Source organism: Haliaeetus leucocephalus, unplaced genomic scaffold, assembly GCF_000737465.1.
Source record: "Haliaeetus leucocephalus isolate CR32 unplaced genomic scaffold, Haliaeetus_leucocephalus-4.0 Scaffold696, whole genome shotgun sequence".
NCBI classification, from domain to species: domain Eukaryota; kingdom Metazoa; phylum Chordata; class Aves; order Accipitriformes; family Accipitridae; genus Haliaeetus; species Haliaeetus leucocephalus.
This window is the reverse complement of record NW_010973132.1, coordinates 5,630,572-5,644,670: the sequence shown is the minus strand read 5'-3', so window position 1 is coordinate 5,644,670 and position 14,099 is coordinate 5,630,572. Positions and strand designations below refer to the sequence as shown.

At 39.5% G+C, this 14,099-nt stretch overlaps 1 protein-coding gene across 1 annotated transcript in view; it reads left to right on the top strand.

Moving 5' to 3' along the window:
- Positions 1 to 14,099, top strand: part of HSD17B12 (hydroxysteroid (17-beta) dehydrogenase 12) — a 97,265-nt gene that overhangs the window by 63,476 nt on the left and 19,690 nt on the right. Inside the window, exons 7-8 of the mRNA XM_010580220.1 lie at positions 7,116 to 7,150; positions 12,622 to 12,703. Of these exons, the coding sequence (XP_010578522.1) occupies positions 7,116 to 7,150; positions 12,622 to 12,703 (117 nt within the window). The remainder of the gene's footprint in view (positions 1 to 7,115; positions 7,151 to 12,621; positions 12,704 to 14,099) is intronic.

Genomic DNA, 14,099 nt, shown 5'->3' with positions numbered 1-14,099 from the left:
TGGTGGGGTTAAACCACAACACATAAATAGAACAAAGTATTTTTGTTTGTGGTATTTTCTCAGGAAAGCTTGAGACTTAATACACCCTTATACAAGGATTGAGTTGACAGGTAAATGAGGAAGAAGGTGGGGTAGTATGCGAAGTTTCATGGTTCCTGTCATAACCTCCTCTCAGGCTTCTGGAGGGATTTAAAATGTGGTACTTTTCTTTAGTGTTTGTTGGTGGCAATTCAGGCAACATAGGTTTGTATTATAATTTTTTGATACCGCATTTTGAGACACAAACCAAATGTATTCTGGCACTGAATAAAATATCAGGTCAAAAGCCTTGGGCTTTTTCACTAACCATCAAGTGTTGAAGAGCCAAAATTATGGTTGCTCTGTACAGTTTTCATCTATAGTTCCTCTGTATCAACTGCATTTTCTTGTGTCAATTCGCCATTGTATGCTACAGCCTTTGATTTCACCTGGAAAAACAATTAAACTTGATTTGGCTCTTGGATTAATGTCCTGAAAGCCAAGGATGCTAGACTTGCTGTCCAGTGGAAAAAATGGGTAGGTAATGAGCACAGAGACCAGTTTCACATACTTCAGGGAGCCCTTCTTTCTCCTTTGAAAGCCGCAAGAGGTACTTTGTATGTAAGGAACAGCAAGTATGTTATTTCTGTTTGCAGCATCGCAATATGCTAATTGCATTGGGAGTGAGGCATAAACTTGTGTTCTCTTGAAAAATGAGTAGGACTAAATAGTTGAGGGAGTGCTGGCTTAGCGGTTGATTAAGCAAGGAGCTGAATTGGTTTGCAAGCTATTATGTTGTGGGAGAATGTAAATTTTAGGCTTGCAGGCCAGGCTTCGGTTGGAAATTGGCATTAACAGAGGATGGGGGAGAGTAAATTACATATATGTAGATGCCTTGGTGTCTGTGCTAATCTTCGCCTTGATCACTGTACTAATGTTTTATACTGAGTGTCAAGTACAAAGGGATAATAGGCCTACAAGATCGAGGATTTTTATCATCACCATATTTGAGAAGCTTATAATTTGCTTAAGACTTCAAAATGCATAAATACTTTTTGTTGAACTGAGAGATCTAGTGTCAGCTGCCCTCTTAATGGAAGAGGAGCGAGAGGTAAATTATACCAGGTTTTGAATCCCAGACAGGACAAGGGAACAACTCTACCTACAATGTCTGAAACTGTGAGTTTAGGGGAAAAAAACCCCAACCCGACAACAAAAACCCACAATTGATATAAAATTGAAAGGGGGAGAAGAAGCTAGTGTATTTGAGAAGGAGGGGAAATATTCTTTTGCAGACCTGTGTGCAGAAAGAAGAAAAGCCTGGGGAGCAATAATCCTGAAAGACAGTAGGAAATTACCTCCCTCTCTCTCCCATGAGTGTTCAGATGGGCTAGTGTAGCCTAATACCACATCTGTAAAGGTACCTTACCAGAAATCAGATGATAGTTGCTTGTGCCCTGCTAGAACCCCATGTCAATTTTTGTATTTGCTGTGTATAGGAGAGGATCACAGTAAGTGGAACATAATTCTGAGGGAAGCGGCAACACTCACTTGTGACGAGAGATCGCTCTATGTGTGTGTGTGTGTGTGTATTCCAGTCTAGTCAAGAGGTTTCTTTACATTTATATTCAAAGTCGTCATCAAAGGGAGGGTGATGATTTAGCCAAGTATATAATATAAGTTTATAACAGAGAGGGACAGTTGCCAATGCTTGGAAGAGGAGTGTTCTGTGAAGGTGGTCATGAATATCATTCAGATGGTCCAGAGGGAGAAATTAAATGCTGCGGTTTCCCACCTTGCTGACTTTGAACCTGAGAGCATGATACGCAGGAAGCTGGAACAAGGGAACTGTAACTGTGATAAATACTTTTCAGCAATAGTCAGGGAAGCACTGGGGATTTTTCTTCAAAGTACAAGTAACTTGGGGAAATTTAGGAAATCCTGGAGTTCTGTGGCTTTTTGTAGATTTGGGGTTGAGACAAATAGGTATTCCACATCTTGAAAAGAGGAAGTTCAGCCTTGGGCTAGGGATAGTTATTTTGAGAGCTTTCCTTTGTAAATTGGACCCTGAACGTTTGTGGCTCTAAATAGGGAAAACTTTCTCTCCTAAAACTGTTGCTCAAAGGAAAGTCCCTGACAATGAACAGGGCTTGCAGTATGTTATGTTCGTAGTTCCCCTTCGTATGTCCAGTGCCCCTTTCTGGTTATTTACCTTGCCACAGGGGTTACTGTGATTTTCTGTTGAATTGACATCAGATTTACTTGCCACTTTTCACAAATATAAATAATTCTTGTTCAGGTTGGGGTATGAGCTGCATTAAGAAGTTACTGTTTCAAAAGAGATGTTAAAAAAAACTTAACAGTGGATGCTGAGAATAGGTTTCATGATCAATTTAACTACCAGTGCATGAGTACAGTTCCTTAGTTCTTTCAGTGTAAGGTCTGTGGGCGAGTGCTGCATAGGCATGGTGTCAGTTAACTATTTGTTAAACAGCTAGTGCATTTGTGAACTTGTGTGAATTCTCTGCTCAGGCACTACAAATTATCTTACAGTAGCAATGATGTTTTTGTACATCAGTGGGTACACCACGGGGAGTTGCTGATCTTTAAAAATTCTGTTGCCTTGAGTTGTTATAATTTTACCCTAGATGCATGAATGAGATCTGAAGGAAGCTTCTTAGCTGCATGACAAAGTAGAAAATTTGTCCAAGGTCTCTAGCTTCATCCTTTGTTGTACTTGCATAGTCTTAATTACAGATCATTATACCTTTTGGAAGTGGAAAGAGTGACTTGCAGTCATAACGTCATACCATAGAATGATTTGTCTCTAAATGTACAACAGTGGTATTAGACTTCTGGCTTTGTATAACAATTGTGTGGCCTATAAGATGTGAAGGATGACTTTGAATATTTACCTCAGCTTTTCTTACTGTATTTTAGAAGTCTGAGCGAATATCACTTGAAAGGTATTCAAAACTTTATAAATTATTATTCTTTCCCTAAGCTTTGCTCCTGAGCTATTGCTTGGATCAGAGTGAGAGGAGACTACAACTCGGTGATGACTAAGAATGGGAGATTTTTCTTCTGAGGAAAAAACACTGGAAACACATGGTTATAACTTCTAACTATTATTGTTAGTCCTCTAATAGGAGCTTTTAAGTATAGCACCTGTTTTAGAACATAAATCTAGCCATATGGCAGTGCATTTTTGTATCTGCAAGTAGGAATCTCAGCTTCTTTAGACTAAAAGTGGTGTTCCTTTTTCCAAAATTAGAAGGTAGAAGACAGGTCTGGTGAGGAAGAGTGGACAATACAACCAGTCCTTGCCAGACATGTAATAAATGAAGTTGCAGGTAAATGGACATCAAGAAATGATAGCTGCCTGTAAAAGATTAATGAAGTGGTCTGTAATGAATCTCTGCCTTAAGTTAGCCATTTGCTGTGAGCCTCCTGGAACTTAGGAGCTGGAGGGTTAGGTGTGAAAGAAGGTGACTTAAAAATAATGCAGCCCTCCAAACCAAAGGAACTATACCCCAAACTCTATGGTATCGTTATGTTTATATGTGAAATCACTGAAAAACAAACAAGCAGAAAAACCTCAACAGCTACTGGTTCATGGTTGTGTGCTAAACATAACTTTTTGCCAGACTATATAAAAAATAAAAAATTAACAACTTCCGATGTCGAGGAGACTGTCCTGAGAAAATTTCTTGGATGCACACGCACGTTCTCATTCTGCTCTAGTGCAAACTCTCAGAAAGAAAAAACAGTTTGCTTTGGATAAGCTGGCAGTTTTGACACAGCCTAGTGTCTGGCTACTTGTCTGAAATTACCTGAGCCTTCAGAGTCCTGGGAACATTCATGTTTTCAACTGCAGCACTGGTATTTCTGTGGAAAGTAGTATTTGCTCAGAAAAATGGTTATGTGAAGGAAGCCTAAGTGAGTTCAGTAACCACCAACTGAAGGCACTCTTCTTAGGGTAGTTCCCAATCTCTCATGTTTCCTGCCACTTTCTTCTTCTTGTATTAGATTGCCTTCAGAGAAACAAACTACCATAGAGTTCTCTGGCATCCTACATGCTAATTCCTATAGACTCAGACTTTCAATGCTTTGGCACTTACAGAATACACCCCATTACAGAACTGGCTCTCTCTAAATAAGACCTAGCTAAAATTTGGATTCTTTACCTCGAAGATGTTTATTCCATTCTAGATGTTTGTTGTTGAACTTCCTGTTTCATGGTGGCAGTCTGAGATTATAGCTACTGAAGACAGGAGTGTTAACCAGTTCAACTATTATGGATAAAGATCATGCAAGCACATATGGACACTGCTGTTAGTGGCAAAACCACGTTTCTGTTAGATTATTTTATTTGAATTAATGCTGGGAATATTTTACGTGTGTGTACAATGTATAAATTTGCTAGACCTGAATATGGCTGCAGAATGCCCTGCCAGCATTTTTCCAATAGTATTCTTGCACTGCTGGAACAGTCTGAGTGTGGACTTGGCTGGGTGAGGTGAGACTGACTCAGAGAGCTGCCTTCTGTTATTTTATTCTTTCAAAAACCGGTATTTTTTCTGTACATAAAGATACTGACTACTCATATATCTCTTTTCACACATCACAAGATGTAAAAATCCAGATAGGAAAAACAGTTTTGCCCTATTTCACAGATTTTTGAAATTCCCTCAAAATATTAATTTTAATGGAAACAAATGGAAGTGATGTTGAGTATGAAATTCGATTTTGCCATCAGTGTTTTTCTGTGGAGGGAAAAAAACCTGTGGTATTAGAACCACAGCTGAACTTTAGAACCAGACTATTTAACACAGCCGGTGGTGAGAGACTTCTTGATTTCTACCTTAACTGTGTAGCTATTATTATATCTCAGCTGTCAATGGCTTCATAGTTTTCTAATTTATACAAGTCAAACAATTATTGTGGCATGTTTTTTCTGTGGTCTTATTGGGATATCAATAGTAACCAGCAGGTTTGTGATATGCTGTTCTTGCTGCTTGGTGGGTTGCAATTTGGATTTAGACCATGAATGCATTTGTGTGGATTTATGACAGTTTCAAATGTGGGGTCCTCTCTGCATTACAATGGGAGGTCCGGTACTGTTTTTTTCAGACCATTTATGGGTTGCCTAAGGAAGGGCAATTTCAGTCCATGTCCATATGTCAGTCTATGGAGATGATATTTAGCATTACACTGCTCTGAGAGGCAAGAAACAGTATGCCACTTTTGGCCAAGGGATCTAGGAGAGAGATTGTAAAGCTTGCACCACATAAAAGATCTGCCCATCTTGAACTAGTCTTAAAATCAGCCTAAATCATTCTTTATCCTTTAACATCGAAATAAATAACTGTTTCCACATCTTTTTTTTTTTTTTTTTTTTTTTTCTAAGCTTTAGGTTTTGAAGAAGCTCATGTATACTTAATGTTAGAGGTTTTTCTGAAGTTGCATCAGATCTGTTTGGCTTGGTGATGTTTACCAACTCTAAATACTTAGTTTGACTTCTGGGGCAGTGCTGAGAGTTAAATATGTCAACAGCAGACTTCATGAAAGTAAGGTCCATTCAACTCCTGCCTGTACAGTCCCTTATCGAAGCTGTCATGCAGCATGGCTGGTAGCAGAATCTATTCTAAGTGAGAAATGCCAATAAAATACAAAAACACAGCCCTTCTCTAGTATCTTCTTTGTGTGTCAACTGGAGCGAACTGAAATTTTGTTTTCTTTTGTGATTTTTCTCCTTTATTGCTGAAAGGGTATGTTTTATAATTTAAAAATAAAAACAAACAAAAAAACCCAAACCCAGATTCAGTCATATGTAAGGGCTAATGCAGTGGTGATAGTAATATGAATAGCTTGCTACAATAAGATTTGTTTCTTTGTAATAAAAGTGCTTACAGGTGTTTTGTGCTCCTGTATATGTTCATTTCTTTTTGTGTGTGTGTGTTTTTCCTCCCATACTACTCAAATATTTAATGTTTTAAGCTATCAAGGTAATTTGGTATCAGTGGAAGGACCCTTACGTTTTGGTGCTATTAGTATTTTATTACCCCCTCCTCACTGTGTTCTCAAGAACTTTGTTGGAACACCTTTTAAAGATGTGAAAAGTAGTAACAATTTATATTTCGTATCTGATCTGTCTTTGGCATCAGTGACATTAATATGGTTGGTTGGGGGCAGGGTAGTATTTGGCACAAGCTGAACTTTGATGACATTATTTCTTAAAGGCAGAAATTTTGGATTTAAATTGTATTTCAGGATGGTAGTAATTAGTAGTAGAAAAACTAACTATTTCACACTAATTAAAAATTTGCCAAAGTTTGGATCAATGCTTGATTTGTTTCCCTTGTCAGAGCTGCTTTGTCTGTAACTGGGAAGCTTGTTTTAAGGATTACTGCTCTGGAGAATCTTTCAGCCAGATTGCTCAGAGTCATAACGAAGACAGGAGCTTCCAGAGCAGTGAGGAGGTTTGCCAGGCTACTTTCCTCGTGGGGCTGTAGGTTCTTCAGTGTGAAAACATCTGTGTAATCAGCAAAAAATGTTTTGGGGTCTTAAATGTTTTCTGTAGGAAACTTACCTTCACTAGTTCTCTCCAGTGCTCTTGCTGCTCCACAAGTTATTTTTAACTTAAAATCAGCAGTTCAGTAAGCCTAGCTAAAATGCATTGGATATTGTCTTGAGTCTTGGCATAGGTGGTAAATTTAGTCAGTCTTGAGGAAGACAGATGCTTTTTTGTGGGGAGAGAAAGATCATCCGTGTACCATAGTACTCTGGTGTTTTAATGTTCTTTCGAGGCCACGGATGCTGCAGAGCAGTAAAGACATCTTTTTATTTACTCTTATTGTACTTATGCTACTAGCTGGATGGGTTCACCAGATTCAGTGCACACACTGCTTGACAGAGCCAAGTTATCCAGGTAGAATAAAAATAAACTGCCTACGCAAAGTATGGTCTCTGCTTCCCCAAGCCTTGGTTGGGGCGGAGGGGGTGGCAGCTGCTTCTGGGAGGAAGGGAGGCTTCCCTCGGTCTCTGGCTGTCTGGTGTCTGCATTCTCAGCCATCACGAATGTTTTCTTTTTGCAGATGACACGATTGGTGCTGCCCGGCATGCTGGAAAGGTGAGTCACGCTAACACTATCCAGACAAAGTCATCATTATTTATAGGGGAGAATCCTTTCTTGAAAAATTCATTACTGTGACTAATCAGCCTAGTCTCCATGTTTTAATGGCAGAGTAATGCTGGGTGAGTCACGCTGATGGTGCATGAATCATCAGACGGTGGAAGCCTTTTCCACTCGATTCCCTTTTTATTTTTCCTCTCCCTTCTCCACTGTTGTGGTGATTCCTTTTAGAACAGAATTAAAAAGCCTGTCTGACTCATCAGCACTAACTCAACAACCTGCTATTCTGAGGGGGTGGTTACAGTTCCTGGGAATAACCTTCTTAAGGCTATTTCTCTAAGTCATTGTAAGTAAAATGGATGCAAAGAATATGTTTTCATTATACAGTAGGAGGTATATTGAGGAAAGGCTGTGATCATTTGGAAAAGTAGAATTGGAGACCAGCTCTTTAAAATAAGAGTTAATGCACACCACTGTCGCCGCGGAAGACGTGTACTGACTTCCTAGCTAGCTCCTAGGTGAAATTAAAAGGTGCATGGTTTCCACGTAGTCCCTCCAGGCTGTTTTCTGGCTGATGTCGACTGTCCCAGGCCGTTCGCCACCTTTGTTGCGGTGCTAACCCTGGCTTGCTGGGGGTTGCCCTAGGTCAGGTCTGAGCTATGCTGTCAATACTGAGGAAAGCTGTGTAGAACCATGCGTGACAGTTACCACAGTATTGCCTCCAAACAAATACTGTAGGAGGAGCATATATGTGGGGCAAACCTCCAAATCTGATGAAGATTAAGAAAAAAAATTGTTATTTCTTGTATCATCCCACTGTCTGCGGGTCTTCATTGCAGATTGGGATTCAGTTATTCCACTGTTGCACAGATGCAGAGCAAATGTTTCACATCTGAAACCAAGTTTCTTCATGGGTACAAACTGTCAGAGCTAGCGGCCAGTATGGGAGTCAGTGTCTAGCACATCGGGGTGATGGTGAGCTTAGATTTTTAGTTAAACAATCAGGAGATAAGAATGAATGTATTTCATGTAGAGGAACGTGAATTAGAAAGGAAGACCCAAGACAGAGCTCTGGGGCAGAGGTGTAATATTTCCCAATACAGCTGGAGTAGAGGATGAGGATTACAGTACAGTGGTGGTAGCTGCTCAGGGCTTCTAAGTCAAAAGTTACTCCTTGCCCATGTACTATTATTGACAGGTAAAGGGACCTGCCTTTTGTGAAACTATTGCCCTCTGAAGATGCCAACATGACCAAAGCCACTCTGCTTTTGAAGGATTTAATGTTGTTTTGTTATAATTTTTGGAACTTTGAAGCTCTAACAATTTCTTGCCTCAGTTTCTTCTTTGAAGAAATGTCGTAGTTATCCATTTGGCAGAGTTGATCTCTTCAGCTTCTCAGGACAGAATGATGTATACTCTACTTATAAAATATCCTGTGTATGTTTTTCTGTTACATATTAACATGGGTAAGATGATTTGAATGAAAGGCAGCAAACCAGGATCCTGCTGACTTCTGGTTCTGACTACCCTTGAGCACACCATGTCATGTTTCTTCTCACTTTTCCTAACTACATGATTACCTCAGGAATCTCAAGGATCAGTAAGAGGCTTGGAAATAAAAGGTTAACAGTGGTTTAAAAAAAAAAAAAAGAAAAGTACACATCTTGAACTTTTTACTGTGTGTGAGGAGCCACTTTAAATGACTGCTCCATTTGAATGAAGGCCTTGGTTTCTGCAGGGAAAAATATTTGACAAAGCTTCCATTTTCTGTTTGGTTTTGTGAAGTCAGTTGGGTTTGCAGTGCACAGCAGCAGTGTCTGCAGCTGCCAGCTCCTGCATAGTCATAGCTCACAGGCCATTAACACCACTAAAGAGTCTATAACCACAGGAGGACATGGCTGTCCAGTGAATCCAAGGGCATGAATGAATGGTAGCTATACTCAGCTGCTCTTTGGGCCAACCATAAATTTCTCACATGGGACCGTGGGTTAGGAAAAAGGGCTCCAGGCTCTTAGAATAAAACTAGACTAGGAATCCCATCGTTATTCCTCACTTGTTCAAGGAGGATAGCATGTTGAGTATATAGATGTGGCGGAGCATGCTAGAGCATCTTGCAGCTAGCTGTAGTGCATGCTTTTATGTATTTGAATGTTGGTTTAATGGCAATATGTTACAAGACAAATACAGAAATAGAGCAGACTTTACATGTTTTGCATCCAGGTCCGTGAGGAGAAAACACAACTGCATCTTGGTGTGTCTGTTACTTTTTATTGATAATAAACATAGCAGCATTAAATGAATGCCACTTCTGGTAACGGCATTTAGTTTCTCTGCTGTGGCTCCTCTCCTGTACTCTGAACACTTAAAATGACAATTTATAATCCGCAGCTTCCTATTACACTTAAATGAGCAGTTCCTCTGTAAATTTTCAGGCTCCTGTCTAAGGTGGGAGACTCATGGAACTGAAAATCAAGGCTTGAATGTCTTTGGAAACAAAAAAACCCAACAACAACAACAAAAATCGGTTGACTGTTTCTAGACAAATATCAAACTATGGTATTTATTGCCAGGGAAGTAGCAAGTGCATAATTACATTACAGAGGAAGCTTGCTCTTTCCACTTGGCGTGCAGCTGGAGCAGGCGCTGGTTGCCACAGCAACAGGGAGATGGCTAAATATAGCCTCCCCGGTGCTGGACCACTTAAGGTAGAATGATGGGGAGGTGTGAGGGTGTGGGCCTGGCTCTCTTCATCTTAACCAACTTTTTTTTTTTTTTTTCCCCTCCCCATTAACTGCACAGTTGAGTTGGATGGAGCCAAAATTTCTTTTTGCTGCACGGATGCTGATGTAGTTCTTCAGATCCCTCACTAAAAACATTTCTTCTGCAGTTCGTCTAAGAAACAAGATTGTAACTGGAGTAATTGGAAGTGTTTCCTCTACACGCATGCTTCTCAGTTTCCTTTTATCTGGAGGTTCTAAGTTATGAGCTTTTAAGGCCAGGACTGTTTTCTTTATAAAGAAGAAAACACAAACCACAAAACCCACAGTGGCATTGACTGCTTCAAGGAGACCAATGCATGGAGCTTCTGCAAGGGGCTGCTATTAGTTTGTTGTGTTTCCAAGAGGGTTTTCTTCACTTGGTCAGACCGTTAATTTACTGCACCTAGATGATGGTCACTACTCCTGCTCGGAAGTTGCAGTCTAGCTACGTGCTGCAAGACCTACGCTTTACAGCCTGAATGCCAGCCTCTCTTCTAAAGCTTCAGCTTGTTTCATAAGCATGAGGCTCATGTTTATTCATATAAATGCTTACCCTTTTTTGAATCCTGCTAAGCTTTTGTCCTCAATTAAGTTTTGTGGCAAGTACTCCCGTAGTCTGAATATGGGAAGAGCACTTCTTTTTATCGGATCTAAATTTCAGTCTTTCATTTAAATAAATGTCATCTTTCTTTTGTATTCTAAGAGGATAAATCAAGATCTTGATCTTTGTCATTCATTAGTCTGTATACTCTTATCATGCCTGCTCTTAATAGTCTCTTAAATAGCTAAATTCAATCAATCTTTTCACCTCATCAATGTATCAGGGTTGGTTTTTTTTTCCCTCTCTTAAATCATCAGGTTCTTAATATTTGTCCTATGTTTGGAGGGATTAAAGTGTTCCATAGACTGTAATACAAGATTTCAGTGGTGGTGGATCTGTCGCTGCCATTCCCACCATCCTGTTCTTTGGTTGGTTTTGGTGACTGCTGCACAAAAGAGAACTCCTTGTGGACTTTTTTCAGGTTTTCCAGGGAGCGGATAGTTGATTTAGAGTCCTGCAAGGTTTGTGATTAAGTCACATTATTTTCTTTAGTATGCATTGTTGGTTTTGTTAATACTGATTTTTCATCTGCTATTCTGTAGTCTGATCACATAGCAGTCTGAGCTCTTTAAAAAGTTCCTTATAGTATTCTCCAATCTGGTAGTCTCTTAAAAACTGCACGAATACTCATTTCACTGCTAATCCCCATTTGAGCTCATGAATAAATATCACAAGCACCACCTGTCTTGATATGAAAAACTTCTGGCATCCACTGTTAACCTTTTGCTGTTGTGAAAATTCATTACTAATTTGTGGTCTTATTTTCTCCATACTACATATTTTGATCCACAATTCTACTTTACTTCACTAACCAGGCCTTGCAGATAACTCCTGAAAAATACAACAAACTTTGGCAAAGGTGTTTGAAATCCTGAATGGCTGAAATGATTCTTTTCTGTCGTGTTAGCCATCTCATTTCTAGAGGCGAATCAATCACAGATTTATTTCACACTTGTATCATGGCAGCAGCCATGTTGGTTTGAATCTATTGTCATGATTTTCAAAGAGCTACATTGTTTTAGTTTTTAATGGTCACTTAAACTCAACTGTTTGTTTTTAAGATGATTACTTAAATCATTGTGGCAGCAGCGGGATAGAGTATACCTAGATGAATAAACATGATGAGAAACTCATATGTGAATCTGCAGGAGTTGAGCTGCATGATGCCTACCTGCATGAATGTTCTCATTCTGCACTAAACATGGCACATTTAGTATGTTCAGGTAAACTGGCTTGAAGTTACTACAGGGTAAGAAGAAGCAGAGATGCTTCTTTCACCGTGTTGGACTGTCTGGTAGCACCTTCTAACAGCATACTTGCCCTAATTTGCCTGAAGCTTTTAAAACTAATTCTTCTTTCTACCTAGCACTAAATAATACGACTGGGTTTGTATGTAAAACTAGTCTCAGGAATAGACATGCTCAAAATCAGTCAGTGGGTTGGGAAATCCAGGAGTCTTACTTTCTGTCCTACCTGCACATGCTTTAGAAGTGCTTGGCAGAGCAGGTGGTAGCTCATTTCAGACTGGTACCCTTACTGAAATATTATTGTGGAATACCTTCACTGTTACTGTAATACAGCTGTAAAACAATTCTTATCTTCTGTAGTCATCCACTGAATATCTTCCATACTATATTAAAACACTTATGTATTTGAGCAGTAGAGTTGGATACTTCCTATCTTGAAGATCCATCATAAAGTAACATTTAGAAGACGAAAGGGATTATCAAAGTGTAAACTATACAACAAACTTGTGTTGCCATTTCTGACACCTTAGCCCAAGATTTAGAAGTTGCCTTTTGGACTTAAGCTGGCTTCACTCAATCGGTTTCGCATAGTTTAGCCCAGTGTGTGTGTGTGTATATGTATGGAGCTTGATTCTCTTGCTGTATTGACCTTGGAGTTGTTCCTGATTTATACCAGCTGCTTGAATACTTATATTGTGCTTAGTCATATTAGTAAGTTTCAGTTTAGGATTTGGTTGGGATTTTTAAACAGACCTTAATCTCAGTTGCATTCTAAAGGTTTTCTTTTGGCTTGCAGTAATTTTCTGAAATGTGAAAGATGTTTCCTTTATTTCACGATAATGTATCTTCGCTGCCTTTCAGATCAAAAGGGGTAGTCCTGAATATCTCCTCAGCTGCTGGGATGTATCCAACTCCACTGCTGACTCTTTACTCTGCAACCAAGGTAAGTGTTCTTTTCCACACTGAAACCAAGTGTCAAACATAAGCCAACACTACAGGAATAAATGTTTTGGTGTCCATCTAGTGGTGCTTTCATGAACTAAAAGTACAGAGTTTCTAACTTAAATTTTTCCAGTAGTGGAAGCTGGAGGGTCAAGAGAAAAATGAGTAAAAGGGTTTATGGGCACAGAAACAACTATTTTATATATTTCATCATGCATTCTACTTTTACGTGGAAAAGGATGCTAGTGTACCAAGCAAGCTTAGTGTGAGGTTGAGAAAGGACATTGACTAAGTTTAACACACTTTCTTATTTTGACTTTGAAGCTTTTTTCTCTGATCTTACTGAAGATGTGTATCTTCAATATATATGTATATATATTTATTTAAGTAGGACTCTTCTGGTGCTTGCTGGAAGCAAACATTTGTCCTCCTTTTTTATTAGTTGCCTTAAGTTTAGCACTTCAGGTAAAAGAAAGTATAGAGCTCTAGGGCCTTGCCATTACCAAATAGTCAACTTCCCTTGATCTGGTGACCATACATCCTGCTAACGTAGCCTAGTATGTCATTTGCTGTTTTTGCAGTGAGTGGATTATTGGCTTATCTTCTCCCTGGCAGCCACCATCTATTCCAGGATCTTTTCAGCAGGGCTGCTACTTGACCAAAATTAAGGCATGGCGTTATCCCACTCTGTATGCAGAACTTTGCACTTCACTCTGTGCCAGTCAAGAAATCTCACAATGTTTAACAATAATCAAGTTTATCAGGGTCTCTCTGGACTGAAGCTCTGTCGTGTCAGCCGTTCCATCTAATGTTGTCGTCTGCAAATTTGCTGAGGGTGTGCTCTGTGTCATCATCTAGGTTGCTGATAGGAGATACTGAAGAATATGGGCTTCAGTATTGATCTGTAGGGCTCTCTGCTTGTTATCAGCCAGATGTCAAGCTATTAATCATGGCCCTTCGAGCCTGGTGGTCCAGCCAATTTTCAGTCTGGCCAGCAGTTTGTCCTTTCAGCACATATCTGCTTGACTTCTAAATGATAATGCTGCAGGACACGGTGTTAAAAGCTTTACTGAAGTGAAAATACATCTCATGCATAGAGTTTATATATATTAAAAAAAATCTGTTTCCCTCCTCTACAAAGCTAGTCCATTCCATTGTAGAAAGTAATTTAGTTGGTCAAACAAGATTTGCTGTTTCTGATATATCTTCTTGTTCTTTATGTGCTTGGAAATTAATTCCAAGAGGAGGGCTCCATGATCTTTCCACAAACTGAGTTAAAGCTGATGGGATCATTCTTGCCTTTTCAAGGAGGGATATGTTAGCTGTCTTCCAGTTGTCAAAGACCTCCCCTAGTTTCCATAGCTTTTCAGATACTGTAGGCAGCAGACTTGTGTACA